Source organism: Bos taurus, chromosome 5, assembly GCF_002263795.3.
Source record: "Bos taurus isolate L1 Dominette 01449 registration number 42190680 breed Hereford chromosome 5, ARS-UCD2.0, whole genome shotgun sequence".
In the NCBI taxonomy this organism is placed as follows: domain Eukaryota; kingdom Metazoa; phylum Chordata; class Mammalia; order Artiodactyla; family Bovidae; genus Bos; species Bos taurus.
In genome coordinates, this window is record NC_037332.1 from 33016028 (window position 1) to 33040282 (window position 24255).

The 24255-nt window shown below is 43.2% G+C and overlaps 1 protein-coding gene, 1 long non-coding RNA gene and 1 pseudogene across 4 annotated transcripts in view; 1 reads left to right on the plus strand and 2 right to left on the minus strand.

Moving 5' to 3' along the window:
• The window catches only part of LOC132345271 (large ribosomal subunit protein eL37-like), a 109080-nt pseudogene extending 90875 nt beyond the window's left edge, over positions 1 to 18205 (minus strand).
• Positions 3732 to 24255, minus strand: part of PCED1B (PC-esterase domain containing 1B) — a 150052-nt gene continuing 129528 nt past the window's right edge. Inside the window, 2 exon segments of one of the 3 annotated variants that reach the window (NM_001101207.2) lie at positions 3732 to 5369; positions 18121 to 18322. In NM_001101207.2, coding sequence (NP_001094677.1) covers positions 4005 to 5318 — 1314 coding nt within the window. In that variant the 5' untranslated portion in view covers positions 5319 to 5369; positions 18121 to 18322 and the 3' untranslated portion in view covers positions 3732 to 4004. 3 annotated transcript variants of the gene reach the window in all.
• Positions 18316 to 22539, plus strand: LOC100847695 (uncharacterized). Its single transcript, XR_806651.4, has 3 exons — positions 18316 to 18417; positions 20087 to 20300; positions 21950 to 22539. It is a non-coding gene; the product is annotated as an uncharacterized lncRNA (long non-coding RNA).

A 24255-nucleotide genomic window follows, 5' to 3' on the forward strand; every position in this document is an offset into this window, starting at 1 on the left:
AGGCTGTATATTGTCACCCTGCTTATTTAACTTCTATGCAGAGTACATCATGAGAAACGCTGGGCTGGAAGAAGCACAAGCTGGAATCAAGACTGCCGGGAGAAATATCAATAACCTCAGATATGCAGATGACACCACCCTTATGGCAGAACGTGAAGAGGAACTCAAAAGCCTCTTGATGAAAGTGAAAGAGGAGAGTGAAAAAGTTGGCTTAAAGCTCAACATTCAGAAAACAAAGATCCTGGCATTTGGTCCCATCACTTAATGGGAAATAGATGGGGAAACAGGGGAAACAGTGTCAGACTTTATTTTCTGGGGCTCCAAAATCACTGCAGATGGTGATTGCAGCCATGAAATTAAAAGATGCTTGCTCCTTGGAAGGAAAGTTATGATCAACCTAGATAGCATATTCAAAAGCAGAGACATTACTTTGCCAACAAAGGTCCGTCTAGTCAAGGCTATGGTGTTTCCAGTGGTCATGTATGGATGTGAGAGTTGGACTATGAAGAAAGCTGAGCACTGAAGAATTGATGCTTTTAAACTGTGGTGTTGGAGAAGACTCTTTAGAGTCCCTTGGACTGCAAGGAGATCCAACCAGTCCATTCTGAAGGAGATCAGTCCTGGGTGTTCTTTGGAAGGAAGGACTGATGATAAAGCTGAAACTTCAGTACTTTGGCCACCTCATGCAAAGAGTTGACTCATTGGAAAAGACCCTGATGCTGGGAGGGATTGGGGGCAGGAGGAGAAGGGGACGACAGAAGATAAGATGGCTGGATGGCATCACCGACTCGATGGACATGAGTTTGAGTGAACTCCGGGAGTTGGTGATGGACAGGAAGGCCTGGCGTGCTGCGATTCATAGGGTCGCAAAGAGTCAGACATGACTGAATGAATGAACTGAACTGATACCTTATTATAGAAGATTGTGAGAAATACGCTGCATGGATCTTAATTTCATCATTAAAGTTCCTTTTTTTTTCCCCAGAAAACTTGAGACAAGAGTCAAATATAAAAAGCTGTCATCTCTTGAGGCTAAAGATTTGGCCAAATGCACCCTAAATTCTAAATCCTAACAATAGAGCAATAATTTCTCTCATAAATGTTGAATAATTTGGCTCTTTTCACCAGACAATAGCTTGATTGCATTGCATTGCATTTCGACTTAAGGAGTAAGAGGACAATAGCAAAAAATAGGCAAAGAAAAAAGCTCTAAGATGGAAGATAAGGCTAGGGTATGTATGAAATTAACTGCAAGCACCCACTGAAGGCACCCTCAGGCTCTAAATCCCAGTGGGGGTAGGGAAGTCCCAGAGGTGTTAGCTTTCCAGATGACTTAGGTAAAGTTATGGGAGAGTTCCGTAGAAAAGGAATCAAATACATCCTGAATTCTGATTTAATCACATTATTACTTAAGAATACAATGTGAAGTCATTGTATTCTTGAACATTTAACTAAACATGCTTGAACACCTTTGTCAGGTACACTAGCAGCCATTGGGAATTCAACAGGTGAACAAGACTCCTGCAGAAGCTAACAAACAAGCAGCCACTGAAGCCCCTGAGTGGGGAGCAAAACAAAGGAAATAGAGTGTGTTATGATGGTCCCAATAGCGCTTTTAGATTAAATGGTCATGGAAGACCTCTTAGGAGATGACTTGGAAGGTGCAGGTGGAAGAATGAAGAGTTAGATATCCAAAGAACTAGGGGGTAGAGGATGTAGAACATTCCAGGCAAGTGCAAAGACCCAAGTTATAGAAGAGCTTGACATGCTATATAAACAGAAAGAAGTCCTGTGTGGTTGACAGTGTAAAGAACAGTAAGAGTTCTAGAAGATAATGCTTCAGGGACAAACAGAAGCCTGATCATGTAGGACAGCACAAGACACAGTAAGGACTTTACTCTGGGATAATGGATTTGGACTTCTGAGCTCCAGAACTGGGAGGGAATAAATATGTGTTGTTTTAAGCCACCATCTTTGTCATTTGTTACAGCAGCCATAGGAAATACAGGTGGGAAGAAAATTGAGTTTACCTGTACTCTCAAACGTCTAAGAGAAACAGGACTGTTAAGTGATTGATGTCATTTAATTCATAACAGTAGATTCATCATTGAGTCAGTGTGTGGTGCTCAGCATTGTATATCTAAGAACTCATTCTCCTTGATTCATGAGGCATGATCAGATTAAGGAGGGTGAAAACATATTAACTCACAAAAGAGATATAAACCACACCACCAACTCATTGGCTTATTCATGGAAGCAGAAATACTAAATGCATCAGCTTACTCAGATCAGCAGCTAAGTGCTGCTTGACTTTGCTTGGGAGTTGTAAAGCCAGAATGATGACAATGAGCTCATTTTATTGCCTAAAGTTACCAAATCTCATAGCCTGATGCACTCATCTCTATGGGATGAGAACATTTATACTGGTCAGACGAATCCACTCTCTCCTGACTATGTTGGTACATTCTGACAAATTCTGGCTGGTAGGCAATACTTTTGTAAAGTCCTCAAAGTCTTTCTGAGTGCATCGTAAGGATAATGTCAATTTACATCATCTTCTCAGGTAGTCTCACCGGGAAGTGAGTCTCACCGGGAAGTGAGTCTCACCAGGAAGTCTCACTTCATCTTTCACTCAGTGATTCTTTCAAGAAACAGTATTCAGATCTTACTAAATGCCAGATACTTCACTAGGATTTCAGACACAAAGTAAGCTAAAAAGCCGTATTTTTCAGAAATCTCATTTCAGTGGATTAAGAGTTTTCATATATTTCTTCTGTAAATAGCAGGTCTCACTCATGTCTTAAGATTTCATGAACTCCATTTTTGCAGAATAATGTTTCCTTACCCTCATTGTCAAATTTAGGGATGATCCAACTGAGGACCTATAAAGCAGTCAATTCAATGAAAAATTCCACAATCTGGACAATTTTAAGTTATGTCCTATTTTGATCATTTTATCTAAGTATTAATATTTCACTATCTAGAGTGAAAAAGCTCAATCTCAATAATTTTTACATTCCTACAAAACAGAGAAGAGATAGTTGTGGCCACCTGTGCAATTTGCAAGAAAGGGATTTGTACACAGGGTGGTGCCTTGCAGCTCCTAGTTTTACTCTATGATACATTGCCATTGAGTGCAACTTAAGTTTTCTCAAGTCCCAAACTAAAGACTATTAAAGAAATCATAAAGTCACAACCATGCCATCCACTCTGGTTTGCATACAAAAATTACTTGCACATCTAACCAATAAATCTCTGGTTATGGAACTATAGGGGTTTTTTATCATCTCTTCCATGAAAACCATGTTTGGTAAACTTCCCTTCTTGGTTTGTTGTGGTATAAATCAAGTTTGAAAGTTAATATAAACTGGAAACTAGTATAAACTACAAAGGACTAATGGAGAAGTGATTTTTCTGGGTGACCTATAAGAAGTCACTCAGCTCCTGGCCTCAGTTTCCTTCTTTGTAAATGTTAAATTTTATGTCTTTAGTTTTCTCAGTCCTAAGATTCCATGATTTTTTGAGAATCTCTGGTAAATAGCACCACAAAACGTTAAAAGTTATTTCGTTTATTTATAAGGAATCAGATCCATTTTATGGAAACCCTTTGGTGAAATTCCATTTTGAGTAGTTTTGAGGCCATGACCATACAGTAGATATTGTCCCTGCTGTTATGAAGTGCTCAAGAGAAGGGAGAGGCATCATTAAATAAAGACTCAGGAAATCCACAATGACGTTTATGAAACAACTTTTTAATTTCAATTGTATATTTACAAAAAGACAGAGAATAAGCAGCGGGAAGGCAGGAATGATGCCTGGCCACCTCCCACCTGAGGGTGCAGAAAGGGGCCATGGACAACATGTATGTGTCAGACTGATCTTCCCTGCCATTATTGATAACAGCAATGGACAAAAGGCTTCAGTGAAGGAGGTCAGTGTATTTGGGAAGAGGCAGACCATCTGTTCAGTCCATGTGCCTGAGAAGGAAGAAGACCCAAGTCAGTCTATTGAGGCCTTGGCTCTTTATAGGCTGAGGCCCTTCTCTTGGAAGTTTTAGGCCGCCTTCTCCAGGGCATGTAGGGGTCAGGGGGATGATACCTGGGAAAACCCCTATGGACCTCAGGGACCCGTTGCTGATAACAGGGTGGAGGGAAGCGGGGCATAGGCGGCTGGGGACCATACTGAAAGTCACCTTGGACGGCAAATTCTGTTTGGATAGATGGGGGGACATCTGAATGTAAATAGTTTAAGGAGAATTGATCCGATTGGAAAGGATGGTCTGAAGAAAAACAGGTTTCCTGGGGACAGAATGGGAATGGAGGCATCACCTGGTGTAAGGGGATGGGATGACGTTGTGGGGACAAGAGCGGAAACAGGGGTGGGCAGGGAGGCGTGGGGAGCAGGGGTTGGCGCCCTGGGAGAGGCAAAGGTCTGGGCAGAGGGCAAGCCGGCTGATCTCCGCAGACCAGGGGCTGCCTCTCAAGCCTCCGGCCAGGTCTTCTTCTCCCAGGGCCATCCGGGATCCACTTGTCCACTGGGTCCCGCCGGGGCAGCTCTACCCCCCAAGCGTCGGCCACGTGGGCCAGCAGGAGCTGGGAGAGGTGGCGGTGTGCGCACTGGTTCCAGTGCACTCCGTCCGTCTGCAGGTACTTCCCTGTGTGGCGGCGGAAGTGGAAGTGCAAGTCCAGCACATCGAAGCCGTGCTTTTGGGCCTCGGCAGAGCTGTAGAAATTGGCTTCGATCACACTGATTTTCACGGAGGAGGAGGTAAACTGGACCTCGGGCGGGACGAAGCGGCTGGTGATTTTGTCGCCCACGGGCATGGCCGTGTTCCACACCAGGAGGCACGACTCGGACAGCATCTGGCGGAGGCGCCCAAACAATCTCTCCAGGTTCCGCCGGTAACTAGGCCAGAAGTCCTTCCCGTACCTGGTGATGTCCCAGAGGCACGAGTTCATGATGACCAGGTCCGGGTGGTGCTCGCCGGACTGCAGCTCCTCCAGGACGTCCTCCAGGTAGTCGGAGTACACGCGCGTCAGGAAGTAGAAGCGCACCAGGTGCTGGCCGGAGCAGAACTGGCGCACCTCGCGGTAGTGCGTGCCGTTGTGCATGTGGCCCTGCTGGCCCCCATGCACGAGCTCATCCTGCTCGAAAGTGTGCTCCCCCTTGGCCTTGAGCTGGCTGAGTGTGAGCAGGCAGTCCTTCTGCAGCAGGAGCACCAGATCCTTGTACACAGCCCTCTGGACCGAGTCCCCCAGGATAACCACGAACTTGTTGTGGAGCAGCTGCCGCACTTCGGAGGCCAGTAGATGGACCATGACGTCTGCACCGCCTAGCTCTTTTCTTTCACTCAGCGGGTCTGCGGAAGGCTAGGATAGAAGGAGAGAACGCATGGGAGGGACCAACCTCGCGCAGGACAGGACGCAGGAAGGTTCGGTAAGGTGGGCCTGCCCAGGGACTGGGCTGGAACTCTGGCCTGGGGCGTCTGAAGGGTGGGGCTCCACTACCCTTAGCCCGGAGAGAGGGGAGCCTGGAGCCAGAAGCCCTGGTTGGCCCAGAGGAAGTTTCTGCCTGAGACTTGACTTTGAATACCCAGGAAACCCAAGTTCCATGGCCAGGAAGGGCCTCCGCCCTCCCCAGCTGGAGGTGCATCACCCGGTGCCTGGACGCAACTCGGATGCCTGACAAGTGAAGAATGGTTAGGCAGACTTTGCAGAGGTTAAATAATGAGGATTGTGATTAAGCAAGAACACGGAGTGTCATATACTGTTAGCTGAGGAAGTTACATACCATATATGTGGCCATATCACTGAAATGGTGTAAAATAGCTATGCATACTAAGTTGCTTCCCACCAGGCTCCTCTGCCCATGGGATTCCCTAGGCAAGAATACTGGAGTAGGTTGCCATTTCCTTCTCCAATAGATATGCATAGGTAACATTGAAAGAAAATACACAAAACCAGCTTTAAATAGATAGTAGGATCATGGGGGACTTGCTTCCCCTGTCCTCTTTTTTGTAAATATACTTTACATAGTCTTAAAATCAATTTTAATAAGAACTTAATGTTTCTTATCAATGGAACTTGTAAAAAATAAAATTATAATTCACAAGTGCTTCAGCTGCAATATTCTTTGTTTTTTATTTGAAGGAAATTGACTTTGGCATAAGAAATATATTGAGCTAAAGACCAATGAGAATCTATGTATCTCATGTATCTAAAGGCAAGATATAAGTTTTCTGAGGAAGGTGACCCTTCCCTGACCAAGGAGAGAAGCGTCAAGAAAGAAGAAAACAAGGAACTGTCAATACAAAGATGAGTCTGCATAAACAAACCTTACTAAAATAGCCCTTATTTCCCATTAGGAACCCCTTATATCCCCTTCTCCACACTTTATTATCCTTGAAACACAATTCCCTTTGTTCTCTGTTAAAATGGTAATATAAGCCCAAGTCTACCTAGTTCTTTGAGTTCCATTCCTTTTCTGTGAACTGTTGTGCACACAGATATTAATTTAAAAACTATATGCCTTTTCTATTTATCTATGGTAATTTTATTCACAGGGCCCCAGATACTAATCCTAAGAGTATAGAGAAAAAGTTTTTTCTTTCCCAGAACACTGAATAAGCTGTTAAAAGTTGTGAAACTCATCTTCAGAACTTCAGATTGAGTTTATTTCAAGCTGCCATTTACAGCCATATCCACTAATGAATAAACGCTGGAAACACACTAAAATACTAAGTCTCACATGGGGAGGAACATGGCATGCCCTTCACACACTTACAAAGAAGCTGTTAAAATCTGCTGTGGCTTGATATTTGTAGGCTATCATGCATTAGTAAAAATTTTAATAGGTGTGGTGGATAGCTATTAATAAATTACACATTTGGTTTTTAAAAGCTATACTATTTGTGGTTTTAAATGAGTATGAGCCCAAAAATAAAAACATGAAGTTGGGTAGAGTACAAAAGTGTTCCCCTAAGAGAACAGTTAGAAATATTGGCTTATTTGAATCTTCATTCAAAAACATCTGCTATCAAATAAAAAGCTTAAAACCAAGATTTTGCTCATTGTAGTACAACAAAATTAAACATAAACTCCAAATCCCACTGGGGCTCAGGCATATTCTCTAGTTTATATTCACTCATTCATATAACTCACACTAGTTTATATTGACTTATTCATCCAACTCACACTTCCTAAGCACTGACTAAATGCTCCACATGGGGATTCCCTGGTGGCGGAGAGGTAAAGAACCTGCCCAGCAAGCAGGAGACATAGGTTCTATCCCTGGGTAGGGAAGATCCCCCGGAGAAGGAAATGGCAACCCACTCTAGTATTCTTGCCTGAGAAATCCCTTGGACAGAGGAACCTGGGAGGCTCCAGTCCTGCTGCTGCTGCTGCTGCTAAGTCGCTTCAGTCGTGTCCGACTCTGTGTGACCCCATAGACGGCAGTCTACCAGGCTCCCCCGTCCCTGGGATTCTCCAGGCAAGAACACTGGAGTGGGTTGCCATTTCCTGCTCCAATGCATGAAAGTGAAAAGTGAAAGTGAAGTTGCTCAGTCGTATCCGACTCTTAGCGACCCCATGGACTGCAGCCTACCAGGCTCCTCTGTCCATGGGATTTTCCAGGCAAGAGTACTGGAATGGGGTGCCATTGCCTTCTCTGGCTCCAGTCCATGGGGTCGCAAACAGCTGGACACTACTTAGCAACTACACAACAATAACAAATGCTCCACATGGGGTATATAGAGATGTGTAAAACCTGGTCTTGCTTTTCAGGAGCAGATCAGATATATTCATTGATAACTGTAATACAAAGTTGAGAACGCTACAGTGTTAGTTGCTCAGTCATGTCTGACTCTTGAAACACCATGGACTGTAGCCTGCCAGGCTCCTCTCTCTAGGCAAGAATACTGGAGTTGGTTGCCATTTCCTTCTCCAGGGGACCTTCCTGACCCAGGGATCAAACCCAGGTCTCCTGCATTAGCAGGCAGATTCTTTACCATTTGAGCCACCAGGGAAGCCCATAGACAAATAAACAAAGGATGTGAAACTGGTTTGTAAACAGAGCTGGGCTGCTAGGGCGATAAGGAATCATGTCTGTGCACAAGTGTGCCAGGGTGCCTGTTCATGTCCAGGTCAGGATGTGAGTCTGGAGGTCTGCCAAAACAGAGTGAGACGCAGGCAGAATGGAGCACTGAAAGCGGCCAGTCAAGAGGAAGCTTTGTATCTGTATCTGTCTTTGACTGGCTGTGTGATCCTGGGCTAGTCCCTGCCCTATCTGGTGCCAGGGTCCTTTCCCGTACAATGACAGTCCCGGGTTTCATGCTGCAGACACCCAGTTTCACCTTCTAGGCCAGGCAGGGCTGGTCCTTTGTGCTCCCTGGGATTTGAGTGTGCAGTGAGGAAGAGAGTCGAGAGAGAAGAAATCATCAGAGAAGGGTTGGAGTAGAAAGGAAATGTGGAAGGGGGGTGTGACAGAGCATCTGGAAGAGCAGACTCAAGGCCAGGACGGGAAACGGCCAGAGGCTCTGGGTCAGCTACCTTCAAGTGCCATGAAAACAGAATGAGCAGGTACAATGGACGTTCAGGATCTCTGCAAACAGGACTCCTCTACCCCAGACCCAAGTCTCCAAAGTGTAAAGTGAAATCTTTTCCCAGTGTTTTCAGGGTTCCCATGCTTGCTCCTTGGAAGAAAAGCTATGACAAACCTAGATAGCGTATTAAAAAGCAGAGATGTAGTTGTGTGAGAGTTGGACCATAAAGAAGGCTGAGCACTGAAGAATTGATGCTTTCAAATTGTGGTGTTGGAGGAGGCTCTTGAGAGTCCCTTGGACAGCAAGAAGATCAAACCGGTCAATCCTAAGGGAAATCAACCCTGAACATTCATTGGAACAACTGATGCTGAAACTGAAGCTCCAATACTTTGGCCACCTGATGAGAAGAGCAACTCATTGGAAAAGATGCTGATGCTGGCAAAGATTGAGGGCAGGAAGAGAAGGGGGTGACAGAGGATGAGATGGCTGGATGGCATCACCGACTCAATGAACATGAGTTTGAACAAACTCCGGGAGATGGTCAAAGACAGGGAAGCTTGGCGTGCTGCAGTCCATGGGGTTGCAAAGAGCTAGGCATGACTGAGTGACATGTCAGAGCAACAAACGCTACCCCAGTTCTACGTGCCCTCTCTGGGTTGGACTCTGGTCATACTCTGTCCTATTCCCCTAGGGTAGAGGACACCATTCCTTTCCATTAGAATTCCCTCCCCTAGGGTGGCAGATGTGACAACAGAGTGCGGTCTCCTTCAGCGGTACTGTGTTTACAGGTCCAATACATTGCTTCTCTGTGTGTGAAGTGCCCTGGGCTTGAACTCATGGATGTGAGTCAAATTTGCTGCTTACAAGTTGTGGAGAATGGAGGCACTTAAGTATATTTGTGAAAAACAACGCTTTTCATTTGTAATTTTCCTCAACTGTAAAATGGGACTTTTAGCACCCACTTCAGAGATTTGATCTGAAGAAGTGGTTAGAACAATGTCCTGATAAATAGGGTGGATATGAGTTACTATTTATAAAGCAAGTTCAAGAACACTTGGATAATCATCTGTAAACGAGGGTTACACTATTTGTGCTGTAGAGATCAAATGACAAGAAGCAAGTGAGATTTTGAATAAAACAAAACTAATGTTATTTGAACAGATACCCATGCCAAATGCTTGGCAAGTGTTACCCGATTTGTGAGATAAGAAGGATCTTCATGTGATGGAAGTGAAAGTCACTCTGTTTAGTCGCTGAGTTGTGTCCAACTCTTTTTGACCCCCTGGACTGTAGCCTGCCAAGTTTCTGTCCATGGAATTCTCCAGACCACAATACTGGAGTGGGTAGCCGTTCTCTTCTCCAGGGGATCTTCCCAACCCAGGAACTGAACCCACGTTTCCGCACCGCGGGCAGATTCTTTATCATCTGAGCCACCAGAGAAGCCCACCAGGGAAGCCTACCAGGGAAGATTTAAAGCTACTGATGGCAAACTGTCCCTGTGGGAGATAGCCCTTAGAGCAGAACCTCCTGCAGTCTGAACCCCAAAGCTCAGGCTCAGGTCAGGGAGATGGGAGAAAAGTGTTTCAGTGTGCCTTTAAGCATAGACAGGAAATCCTTTGGGCTTCCCAGGTGACTCAGTAGTAAAGAATCCACTTGCCAATGGAGGGGACTGAGGTTCAATTCCTGGGTTAGGAAGATCCCATGAAGAAGGGAACGGCAACCCACTCTAGTATTCCTGCCTGGGAAATCCCATGGACAGAGGAACCTGGCAGGCTACAAGCCATGGTCACAAAGAGTCAGACACAACTCAGCGACTAAACAGCAGCAGCAGTAACAGGTAATCGTTTACTCCGCCTGCTCAGGGGAGATGATCCATGTGACCTTAGGGGGTTGGGGAGCTGCAAGTGAGAATACAGATATTGGGTTGATCAAAAAGTTCCTTTGGGTTTTCCAAGGCTGTTGTGGACAAACCTGAAGGAACTTTTTGGCCAATTCAATATAGATAGATATGATCTCAAGCAAGAGACCTGCAAAAATTAAAAGACCTGTGTTTTAGAATAGCCAAAACAAATTTCTACAGATTTTAGAGCCTCACAGTATTTGAGAAATTCTGGCTGCCTTATATGCTGACCAGTGAACCTAACCCACCCAGATACTGTTACAAGGGCTTAGAGCCAAAATCAAGCAAAAATGTCCAGCTGAGAATTTCTTGCTGTTCTTCTGCAATGTAACATGCAGACTGGACTGTAGAAAAGAAGGGAGGAAGAAGTGACTGGGAAGAAACATTCCAGTTAGAAGCTGAAACTGAAAGGAAATTCATGAAATTCTTGATAAACTTCCTGTCACAACTGTAACAGGATTAACAAATCAGACCTCCTCAGGACCGTGGGAAAAAATCATTTAAACTAAGATGTCAAGCATGAAAAACAAAACCTAACAAAAAACAAAGTAATTTTTTCGGGGGTGGGGTGAATGAAGAATAATTTGGAGAGCTGAATCTTCTCTGGTCTAAAAAAAAGAAAAGTTGGCAAGTTTCATTTTCAAAGCTCCTTTGATTTATAAAAATGAAACAAAAGAGATTTGAAAACTATCAGTTCAGTGATTTTTTTTGGCCTAAGGGTTTTTCTTTGCTTCAAACTTGCAAAAACTTAACAGCTATTTTATAGATTAATTGACTCGTTCATTAAGAAATTTATTGAGAACCAGATATAATCCTAGGTGCAAGGAGTAGTTATAAAAAGGCAGTCTCTTTCAAGAGGATGGGTAAGAAAGTGGACACATAAAAATATCAGTTAGAACTGATGATGTAAATGAAATATCAAAGCTGGTATGAAGAGTCAAGGAGGAGGGAAGAGGAGATAAATGGATGATCAGTGCAATCTGTGAGTCCAACCTCAAATTAAAATCGATTTTTAAACGAGTTTTATGATGATTCCTCAAATTTTAATTGTAAGCAGTTTCATGTTTTTCTGTTTTCAGAGTAAAATCTGGGCTTTGGCTAATGCTCTGACAGAAATATACATTATTAATGGCTACTATTGATGCTACAATAAATTATTTTGAGGCATCTTGCTTATATTTCTGTTCGGGGATAATTAATTTTTAATGGCTTCATAAACCATCATTTATAAAATCATTGACTAATGCATTATAACTATCACAAACCAAACACATAGCATTTGGTTTTTTATTAATCAGTGGGTTGTAGAAATTACGTTAGTCTTTTTGCTTTTCTTATTGATTTTTGGTAACAGGAAGAGTGGCAAAGATATACAGGCCAGTTACTCCAGAGACCCTACGAAAAAGTCTTAAATCACACAGGTAATCACTAACAATTAGGATGCTGTTTTGATTAGTTGTAGAAGTACTTTACCTAGTTCAAAGTTTCTTGCACATGACTAACCATCTTAATGCAACATTGTACTAGGCATATAAAATAGATCATTTTCTCCTAACTGCATTTTTGGTGATCACATCTATGTTTGAACTATCTAAGATTCCCTTAAATGTTAATAGAACAGATAGTGCAAATAAGAAAATTATTTTTCATGAGCCCACCTGTACAGCATACCAATTCTTGATATTTGTTTAGTTTTCTAAGTGGAATTTAATCTTGTCAAAAATTAAATTGGTATCATGTCAAGTTTTCAAATGAAAGAGAAAAGCAAAAGATTCAAATTTCTCTTCTGAGGACGGGGATTTCTCAAGAGACTGACCTTTTTGATTTGGGCCAAGTTACTGGAAATCATGCAGTCCTATTATTTTAAAAAGTGGTTTTAGGTGAAATTTTTAAAGATATATGAAAGTACTGTGAAATTCTATGATAAATAAAGCAACAGAAAGTTGTTTTTCAAATAGTAATCATTGGAAAGACCGATTTTAATGCCGCACCCCCAATAACCTCACGTGCAATATAGGCCTTAGCTCTGCAGTTCATTAATTCAGAAAAAATATAGAAAACACTTTGTATACCTTGGTCTGTGAAGCTGTCATTCTGTAAGTTTGGCTACATCCTCCAACAACCCTCATGGTTCCTCTGCCCCATCCCAACACATATGTCATATGACCCCTATTTCTCACTTGGCTATTCAGTTAGTTATACGCCACAGCTAAAATCTCAGAAACTTACGGTATAAATTGAAAGTTGAATTTAGACTAATGATCTTCAAACTGGGCTCCACGAAACCATTAAAATCTCCTTGTGGAGGCATGAATCTCTGTGGACACATTCAAATTTGTATCCATACTGTCTTCACTGGGCCACAAGCTTAATTTGTGATTTTTTTGGGGGGGTGGGTAATAAAATACCAACAGAAGAATTGCACACATTTGAAGAGTTTGAAAATTGCCAAGTTTAAAAATCCTTAAGGCAGCATATTTTTCGCATTGTAGTAGTCTAATATAAAAAATTTCCTATGGACTACACAAAGAAATGCAGGAAACATCCTTAATAAATGAAATCCTCACTATCAGGTTCATAGTACCTGATAGGCAGGTAACTTCTATAAAAACAAGAAATAAACTATGGAGACTTTATTCAAAGAGCCCCATTAAACAAACAAAAAGCAACAAACAAACAAAACCCACAAAACTTGTGTTTTACCAAAGACTGCGATTCATGGGGTCGCAAAGAGTCGGACACGACTGAGCGACTGATCTGATCTGATCTGATCTGAGTGTAAAGTGGAAAAAAAAATCAGCCAAAAAATCAAAGCAATTCAAACAAAATGTGATTTCAATCATGTACAGCCATTGACAAACTTCCACATTCTGGTCTTCCACATTCCACCATTTTACTTAAACCACATTTGCTAATTCTCTACCTATTAGTCCTTTAACAGGAATGAGATACTGAAAGGCAGTGACCCCGCTTTCACTTCGAGCAGATGACAAAGTCAAAAGTGGACTCTGGCCTTGAACAGCTGTGTGCTCTGGGATGGCCTCCCCCACCCCCAACACCCCCCCCGACCCCTGCGCCGCAATTTTTTCTGTTGTCAAACAGGGGTAATAGCCCCCACTTCACTCAATAATAGTGAAGATAAAAGATCCACGTCAGCGTCCATCAAGGACCTAGGAAAATACCAGTCTTGCATTAGGCACCTTTAAACCCTTAGCACAACTCCTCCCCTGGGGAGCACACTAAGCCTGCTGAGGGCAGCTGGCTCTGGCTCCCTCCCTCACACTTCAAACCCACAGTTCCTCTCCTCCCTCCTGCAGGGGCCAAGAGATACCTCCTCAGGTGTGAAGGCGATCCCTCAACTCACGGCCGGTCTCCTACATGCCCGGGCACTTTGCTCCAGGAGGTCCCTCAGAGAGGGGAGAATTATGCATTCCACGTTTTCTTCACTCTCCCTGGGCTGGCTCCTTTCTTTAAACCTTAAACATATTCTAGTTTCTTGCTTTAAAAAAGAAAGGAAACTTCTTTGACTCCACCTCCAGGACAGTCCTATCTTTTGTTTCTACTTCAAGGCCACTTTTTACAAAGTTGTTTGAACTGGCTGTGTCTGGGTCCTCACCTCCCACTCACTCCTCCGTTTACTTGAAATTTGGCTTCCAGCTCCACCAAAGCGAAGAAACGTTTGTCAGCAAATCCCCAACGATTTCCTTGTTCCTTTCAGCGGCTGCCTCTTGGGCCTTATCACATCTATAGCATTCCTAGTTCCCCGGGGCTGGGGCACTGCGGAAGATTCCCCTCTGTAACCCTGCCCGAGAGTCTGACACCGAGGCCGCCCGTCTCACCTCCCCCATATCCTTCGTGAGTTTCTCTTTCTCTGGCGATCCCCAAACGTCGGTCTTTCTCAAGGCCCACTCACTGCCTCCCTCCTTCCTTCCTTCAGCATTCTTTCCCTCGGTAAATTCATCCACACTCTCTGCGTCCACCCGTAAGGTGAACAGAAAGCCCTCTTTGTCCCTACAGTTCTGGTTTACCTCTGTTTTTCCAGACTAATTGTTGATCGCCACCCTTCCCCTAAAAGTCCTAGTTAGGATGGAAACAAACGATACACTCCCCATATCACTTACTATTTGTATGCAGATGACTCCGAATTGGGGCCTTAAAAGCACAGAGGCTGAGAAGGTGGGCCCTCGAGTCAGCCCCCTGGGTTTAAACCCTGCTCCATTGCTTTATTAGCCTCTGAGACCCTGGGGCGATAATGTAATCTCTCTGCACTTAAGAAATCTTACCTACAAAACAGGAATACTAACTAGGACTTCTTTTAGAATCGAGGGTTAAATGAACACATGCGAAGGCCTTTGCATACGGTCTACCATATTTTTAAGTGAATAAATTTAGCTATCTCAAACTTGTCTCCTGAGTTCCTGACGTTGTAGTGAGTAGAATAAGGTGAGTTCAGGTGAGATTTCCTAGACGGGGGGTGGGGCAGGGGAGGAGCAAGAGGTGACTTAGTCTGTGTGGGCTTTTTATCACTTGTAAATTCTTTGGATACCACTATTCTCCCTCAAACTGAGGCTGAATTCCTCACCGAAGACTCCTGTGACCTTTGAACAATCCTTCCAAAGGTAAATATCGGTCATCCATGGGAATGACGGTGGTCTATTTTTCTGTGCACTTTCAGAGAACTGCTATACAATTTATGCTTAATATTGGCTGGGGATAACTTGGTGGAAATAAACTCTGCTTCTAAAATGCTTGGGTCAAGTCATTTTTATTTTTCATGACTGGCCATTTCCACCATTCCTAAAACATCAAAATTCTTCATTGACAACTTGGATATGGATCAGCTCAACAGTTTCTTGGCAATTAAAAGAAAAAAAAAAAAGATGTAATTTTAGAAAATACTTTAGGAATGAGAATGTTGCTATATATTTTAGGAAACTGAGCACAGTTTCACCTCTTTTAGATTTTATGGCTAACTTTTCTATTTTCCATAGATTTCTCATAATACCTACGGAAGTGTGTCTTACTTTGATCGAAACTTTTCAAAATAGGAGAGATTTTATTTTATACATGTTTTCTCATATTTCTCAATTTCATATCTTCATTTTCATCTGATACACTAGCCTGACTACAACAGTTTGCATTTACAGACTTTGTTTTTTAACCTAGGAGATGATCCTTCCTTCTGTGCATCTCTCCAAAGCTTGTGGATGAATTACAGAGCTTGTGTATACCCAGAGGGCTTTTTCTTAAGCGCTCCCTGTTTGATCTGTGACTCAGCATTGTGTTCCCTAACCCCTTCCTCTCCTGAAATTCTGTTCCTTCTTTAAGACCCAGTTTAAAATACAGTTCTAAGAGCCTTCTCTGTTCCCAGAGAGAAAAATTCCCCCCTTCCTCTGACAGATACCTCTGTTTAGCCCTTGGTTCTGGCTTCTCTGGTGGTTCAGATGGTAAAGAATCTGCCTACAATGCAGGAGACCAGGGATCAATCTCTGGGTTAGGAAGACCCCTGGAGAAGGGAATGGCTACCCACTCCAGTATTCTTGCCGGGGAATTCCATGGACAGAGGAGCTTGGCGGGCTACAGTCCATCGGGTTTCGAAGAGCCGAACATGACTGAGTGACTTTCTGCTTTATTGTATAATTAACTGTCTATGTGTCTTCCTACTCCAGTACATCCTAGTCCTGGGGAGCAGAAATGGGTCTCACCTATCCTTGTACCCCTCATGGACCAGTGTCTGAGGCAGAATATGGTTATTACCCATTGAGCATTTACCCTGTGCAAGGCCTCTTCTAGACTCAGGACCTAGTGAAGAAGGAACTATTATACCCATTTTATAGATGAGTAAACTGAGGCTTGGAGAAGTTATGTCAATCATCCAAGGTTGTACAGCTGCTGAGAAGAGACAGCACTCACCCCTTATGGACAGTGACTCTTCTGCTTGATTAGATAAGCATAAGATTTTGTTTTGCTTCTTTAGGAGGAAATATGGCTCCAGAGACTGAGCTTTTAACCTCAGCTATACATATATAGTGAAATCAAGAGGAAAAAATAATTTTACACAAAAAAAAAAGTTGCATATAGTTTTCCTTTTTTTTTTTTCTCTGTTGATAAACAAAACAAAGCAATGCTGTGTGAACAGCTTTAAATTTTTCTTTGTGAAAACAGGACAAGTATGAAGTCAACCTAGTTTTTTACCACTTATAGTTAACAATTCTGAGTGAGTCAGTGGGAAAGTCAGGGCTGCACTAAAGCCACATTTGTGTTTCAAATGTTTCTATACTTACATTGACTACTCTAGATTCAACAGTTGAGTAAGAAGTTTCCATGATTGTAAAGGGTTGGGGTGGGGGTAATAATATTGACTAAATTACATTCAACTGATGAACAAGTTGGATTCTGAAAATTCTGTCTCTAGGAAGGGCCACAGAAGCCCATGTAACCAGCGATGACAGCACTAGTCTGAGTCAGCAGGCCAAAGGTTTCTGCCACCACCAATGCTCACTTTACCTCTGTGTGTTTAAGCTTGAAGTTGGAGAAATGGCCCCTATGTTCCTCTAGGGAGATTGTCCAGAAGAGCTTTTAAAATGACATTATTTTATTATTGCTGTTGGTATTATTTTTAAACAATATTATCTAGTATTCAGATAGGTTTATATGGGGAACAAAGGTTTTGAATGGGAAAATGGGATTCTAAGAGCCAGTTTCTGTCTGCTCCCTACCAACACTATTTGGTAGAGGGATCTGGAAGGTCTGGGTTCCCACTGCTCTGTGTGGGATTTCCCTAGGTTTCAAGCCCAAGGCTGGGAACAAGAGGAGGGACCAGGTGGAGGGGAGAGGGCCAAGGGAACTGAACCCACCACCACACCAGGCCTTTCCCAAGTCATGCTTTCCTCCCTTCAGATCTGAGTTTGGGCCTAAGAGTTTGTTCCTACTGTGTGTTCAGCAGAGCTCTTACCCCTTATCCCTCAGTAACAAAACTAATCCAACGGCACTGCCTACCTCAGGGTTAATTGTGGAAATGAAATGCTCTGTAAACTCCATGGATGTTAAATGTTATTCTGAGTCATCTCAGCATATTTGGGGGATGGGACTTAGCAGTTAAGGAAACTGTCCAGTGAAATGAAGTGTTATCTTATTATTTAAAAATTTAACTTATTATTTAGTGACATTGTTTAGTACCCTCCAAACAGTATGCTCAGTGTTTTGTCTTCTCTATTTATTCCTCTTAAGACCTGGATAAAATTGGTACTTCATTTTCTCCATTTTACACATTCAAAAATTAAAAGATTGAGTCATCTGCCCAAGGTCATCCATTTTATAAAAAGCAGAGCTAGGAGTCATAACCGATGCCAAGCCTTTGTGGTCAACCACAACATAAAAGATTACACAGACAATAGAAGCGTCATCTCTTTTCTCCAGTTCACAGCTCACTGTTTCCTTGCACTGTATGCTTTTAGAGATTTAGTGGCTTATCAGTCATGCACCCTTATTAGACAATATTACAATGATAACAGTTGTCTCTTTAGGACTCTTCAGTTAAGTGGAGGTGGGGTGGAGTGGACTAGGCTGGTGATTCCTTCCTATACATTAAGTGCCCCAAAAATGAGGATCCTAAGAAAGGCTGGTCAGAAATGTGAAATAGTAATGCTTAAAATAAAATGGCAAAACTGAAAGTACTTACTCATTAAAGTAACTGGTGATTTAGAAATGTACTTCTCAGTTGGTCCTAGATCTTTTCCCTAGAGAGACTCCTTTCTCCGCTGGAGGTTGAAGCGTCAGGTGGGAGAGCCCAGAACCTGGGCTCAAGGCAGGTAAATTCACCTCTGGGGGCTGCTCCGTTTGTGAGCCAGCGTCTGGGGAGAAGAGGCCATTTCCGGTGGCATCTGGAGCAAATAACATAAATCAGCACTTTCTTGCATTAGGAAGTGGAAGACTAATGACGGAAGCGTTAAGAACTGGGCAAATACGAAACAAACTGGTAAGTAAATCAAACTAGAGCTTCTTCCTGAAATTTGGCTCTTAGCTTGCTTTCATTTCACATTTCTAAGTAATCTGGGTGTAATGTCTATTGACTCTTGCTTTGTTTCATTTTAACAATTCAAACTCTGGGTTCTTATCACCCTTATTCGTGTGGTTTGTCCACAGCTGGGAAAGCTATTAGAAGGGGAAAGGGGGAAAGACTGGGGACTGGAAGCAGAAGTGAAAAGAGAGATAAGAGAAAATGATGAGAGGAAGACTGGTCCCTTTTCTAATTAATTTTTTAAAGTCAGAATCCTGAATTTTTGTATGGGGGCATTAGAGTTTACAGGCCACTTTCCAATCCCTTCCCTTGCTCCTCCCACCTCCTGTGGGTGGCAGGATAGGCCATTCTGCAGCTGCAGAAAGCAAGGGGTCTCAGCCACAGGCCTCTGGTAAACAAAGTGGCAAAGCCTCCTCTCCTGCTCCCCTGGAAACCATCAGGTGACAGGAAAGGGAAATGGGAAGTGGTTCTCTGATTGATTAGATAAGCTCAGAGCTTTGTTTTGTTTGGGAAGGATCTGACTTGGAAGAGGAGTATCACTTCTACACATCCCAAGAGGAAAGAGAAGGAAGAAATAAATCAGAAAAAAAAGAAAACAAAAAAGAGGAAGTGAAGTTCTAGAAGTTTTCTCCCAAGAGTGAACTTTCTAAAGTATGTCAAACACTTTAGGATAAGGTATCTCTCCATTGCTTTAAATGGTGTAAGATACCTAAGGAACAAGAGTAACAGATTCCAAAATAGTGCTGAAATAATGTCCTTCATCCCTTGATTTTTTTTTTTTAAATTCTGTTTCAGGTAAATTGGCCTATTAAGTGATGCATTTATCTTTTCTTGAAAAATATTACTTTACTTTGCTCACTGCTCAATGTATGGCTTAAGAATTAATCCCACACATTACACTGTTTTTATATCCTATTTTCTATAGCCACAAATCAAATTATTTCACTTTTCCCATGAATTTAATTACAATCATTACTGTGTCTCAAGGCAGGGCTGTACCTAGAACCCAACTGATAACTTTTGTATTTTAAACTTCAGAGTGGCTTGTGACATCACTTTGAAAATGTGCCATTATTTGATTCTAGCTATTCTACAAATGAGTTGCAAATCTAACTTCAGTATTTTAAAATTCAGAGTAATTTGTGAAATAACTTTGAAAACTTGCCATTATTTTGAGTCTAGCAATTCTGTAAATGAGTTGCAGATCTTTCCAGTTCTCTAAATTCCAGCTAGTGTGTACATGGTGAGAATAAAAGAACAATTTAGAGGATGACTAAAATTCACATAATCATCCTAAGACCAGAGAACAGAGGAGCTGTAATAATGCAAATGCTAATCTCACTTGTACTCTTTAAATTCAAAATGAATTTTTTTGAGACCAAGTAACAGATTATTTCCCACAGATTTTCTTACTTCCAAGAACTTATTATGATATATGGAGAGAGTTACAATTGCTGTTCTGGCCCCATTTCATGTTCTATAGCTCAGTGAGCTGGCTTTCTCACCCAGCTTTTTCCTAAAAGATAATGAGAACTATGCATGTATAATGTTTTACACTTAAAATGTGCTATCACAATAAATCCTGGTTTACAAAGTAAGGCAAGCTCTCATTATCTTCACTTTGCAGATGGTGAAACTGAGGGAGAGCTGAAATGACATACGTCACCTTGATGGGTCAGCACAGGATGGAGCACACCTGAGTGCAGGCGGGCATGTTCACGGCCCTCTGCGGGGGAAGTCAGACAGGGTACACTGGCCTCACTGTCATCTTTACACCATTTTGCTTGTTTCTAGAAGCTACTTAATGCACAGGGTGCAAAAGTTCAAAAGGTGTATGAGAAGTAAGTTTCTTTCACTTTCTTGTTCCCTAATCCCTTACTCTTCTTTCTAGAAACAATACTGTCACACCTTGTCTATTCTACCAGAAATATTCTCTGCAGATATTCTATATGTCTCTGAAATATTTTATTCTCTTTTTTCCTTTTGAAAGAGTAAACTTCCATTTTTATTGAAGGCTCTGGAAAAAATACAAACGCCGCTTAGAACCAGTAGTAAACTGCAAAAAATCTGGTAAATCATCCAGACTGTTGTAAGCACTTAGATGTTTTGAAATGCTGTAGAAAACTCGAGAGTCACAACAGCCTATGAAAAGAGGTGGGCTACTGTCCTTTTGGATTTGGCCCTGATATCCCATCTGGGGATAACTCAGAAAGCTTGATCTTGATTTGTGATGTGGTAATTTCATGTCTTTTGATGGAGAGGACTGGAGCCAGAGTGATGATGCTATGAAATAAAGTGAACTGCCGCATGTCTGACTTTGGGGCCAAACAGACTTGGGTTTGAAACTTGATTCTTTCACTTTGGGAGTCACTTAACTCCTCTGTGACACTGCGATTTTCTCATCTGTGAAATAAGGATAGTAATAACCACTACCAAGAGGCATGGGTTTAAGGAGAAAATAGATCCAAGTACCAGGTACACTGCCATGGCTAGTAAAATATATCTGTATCATTAGTCATGGCTCATTTTATTCAGTCTTTCCCTCATTCATTCAAAATAATTGTGGTAGGCACTGTACGAAGTGCTGGGGAGAAATCGCTTGGGGAGAAATCGCTGTGAATATGGTGGGGGGAAACTCCAAAAAACCCTTGCCCTTATTGAGTTGATCTTTGTGTTAGGGGAGGCAGGTAACTAAAGAGCAAGTGAAATAATATGTTAGATAAATGAGAATAGGAACATGATTGCTGGATAGGGTGAATGTAAGGACTGCGGGTTGGAATTTTAAATAGGGTGGTGACGGGGTTCATGCAGCACTTTGACATGGTAAATATTTTAAGCTGAAAGAATGTGAGAAACAGCAGGTACTGAAAAGACTCTGACCACCACCCCCACCCTTCCCCACCCAACCCTGAAGCAAGTCTTAAGACCCTGTGTGGGAGAACCTCTCTCCGTTTAAGAAAGAAACATCCTTGGACTTCCCTGATAGCTCAGATCATTAACAATCCGCAGATCCCTGGGAAGATCCCCTGTTGAAGGGAATGGGCATCCACTTCAGTATTCTTGCCTGGAGAATTCCACAGACAGAGCAGCCTGGGGGCTACAGGCCATGGGAATGAAAAGAGTTGGACATGACTGAGCATCCTACACATACACAGCATCCTTATCTCTGAAGACAAAGGGACTCCGAGGAATTCCAATAAACAGTGCTTGCTAAGTTCCCTCAGTTCACTGCCCTTAACTCTCACCCTTTGTCCTATTGATCTTCAAATCCAGTTTGAAAACATTCAGGCCTATTCAATGGATTGGAGTTTGAACAAACTCTGGGAGATAGTGAATGACAGGGAAGCCTGGCATGCTGCAGTCCATGGGGTCGCAAAGAGTCAAATAGACTGAGTGACTGAATATCAACAAGAATTCTCCCTTTGGGTCTTCATTTCTTTAGAAAGGCTAATTTGTAACTTTTCTCTTGTTAATTTGTCTTTTGTTACAGAGATCCTGCTAAGAACAGTGCAATGGAAGTAAACAACCTTGGTTCAGAGGAGGCTGCTGTTGAGAAGTTGAGGGTGGAGGTGGGGGGATGGAGCAAACTTGGTGGAAATCTGGTGGGAGGAAGCACCAAGCAGAGAGAACAACAAGGAAACGAATTGACTGGGCTGGAGAGAACAAGGGAGGAAGACACAGGAGATGGACTTTCTTCACCCAGAGAAGAGAGAGGCAGATGGTGACGGAGTCCTTGGGCCTAGAAAAGAAAACATCGGTCTCCAAGGCCCTTGCTGAATCATCTAACTCCGGGGAAAACAAAACTGAACTTTAAGTCCCGCCCTGATGCTCTGGGACTTACCATCCCCTGCCCAGGGGACTTATCGCCCCCCTGCCCAAAACCTCCCACCCCCTGTTCAACTACAGCTGCCATCTCAGCTGAAGATTACTCAAAACGTCCTGCCTGCCTAACATTTCCCTCATCGCTTCCACAAACCTCCCTTTAAATATGAAGCCTCCCTGATCCCTCTCACACGCAGCCTGGTCGTTAGGCCGACTGTCACCCCTCCTTGCCTGAATAAAGGTAACTACTTCTCTTGAGGTCGTCTGTCCTCCTTTTCTGCCTTGGCCCGAACTGTACCTTACAGCTGGGAATTCCCTGGTGGTCCAGTGGTTAGTTAGGACTCCATGCTTTCACGCTGTGGGTGCGAGTGAGGGCTTGGGTTCCATTCCTGGTGGGATCCTGGAGAACTAAGATACCATAAGCTACACTGTGGGGCCCAAAAAAACAAAAATTCAGGGAGAGGGGCAGATTAAGGGTCATTGAAAGGACTTGGGCTTGTTATTTGAAAGCTGTTGTGAGGGGCTTGAGCAGAAAATTAACACCCACCTTAATAAGACTGGGATGTGAGGGAAAGCAGGAAGACCAATTAAGGAAGTTACCAAGTAATGCAGGAGTTGAGGCTTAAACCAGAGTGACATTAGCCAAGGAATGAGAAAGAGTCAGATTCTGGATATATTTTGAAGTAGAGGTGACAGGATTTGCCTGTGGAGAGAGGACGGGGTGTGAGAGAAGGGGGGAATATAGAGCTAGCTCCATGGCTCTTGGCCTGAGCACAAGAGGGACGAAGTTACTGAGATGGAGAATCTCTGGGAGAAACAGATTTGGGGGTGGATGGCTTGTTCCCTTTGAGATTCCTTGTACACATCTAAAGTCAGCTGTGGGGCGGGGATTTGGCACTGGGCAGAAAGGACTAGCCTAGAAAGAGCAGTTTGGTTTGGGTTTGGATGCTGTTGCCAATGGAAATGGTGAAGCTACAGAAGAAAAGAGGTCTGAGAATTCCTGGGAGGTCAGGAAGAGGAGAGGGAACCTGGAAAGGGCCTGAGAAGGAAGAGTCAGTGACCGCAAGAACAAAGTATAAGGTCCTGGAAGCCAAGAGGAAAACGTGTTTCAAGGGAGGAAGGATGGTCTCAGTCAGAGATAGGTGATAAGTCAAGTGGGATGTTTGACCACTGGCAGGACATTGGGTGACCTAGACAGTGTTGGGGACAACTGCTGATTACAGTGGTTAAGAGAATGAGAGAATTAGTGGCAGTGCCACCCTCCAGGAGTTAAACTATAAGCAAAGGGAAACTAAAGATGTGGGGAAGTGGGGGGAAAAGAAATTTTGTTCCTTTTAAGATGGGAACAACAGTAGCGTGTTTGTATGCTTACAGGAATGATTCCATAAACAGGGAACAAGATGCTGCAGGAGGAATGGGAGAGAATTCTGGAGCCATTCCCTTGAGTTGGTGAAAGGACTGGTCTCTAGGGCCCAAGTGGAGAGGTTGGCCTTGGATAGGACGGTGGACATTCAACCAAAGAAATGCTAGGAAAGACACAGGATGTGGTGAAGGTGCCAGCGGGTAGGGGTTTTCCTGACTGCTCTTTTCTCAGGGAACTAGGCAGCAGGGTCCAGGTCACCAACTGAGAGTGAACCTGGGGAGGGTGATATTAGAGGTCTGAGGATGGAGAAGTGAAAGTGAAGTCAAAGTCACTCACAACTGTTTGCGACCCCATGGACTATATAGGCCTTGGAATTCTCCAGGTCAGAATACTGGAGTAGGTAGCCTTTCCCTTCTCCAGCGGGTCTTCCCAACCCACGAAGATCTGGCGGCTTCCCAAACTGGGGTCTTCTGCATTGTGGGTGGAGAAGGTATGAAATAGTCATCTGGGGAATGAGGCGGCTGTCTACTCAATAGCATGGGGCCCCACTCAAAGCTGGGAGCCCTTACTTGGATGGGCTTCCCTGGTGGCTCAGACGGTAATGAATCCAC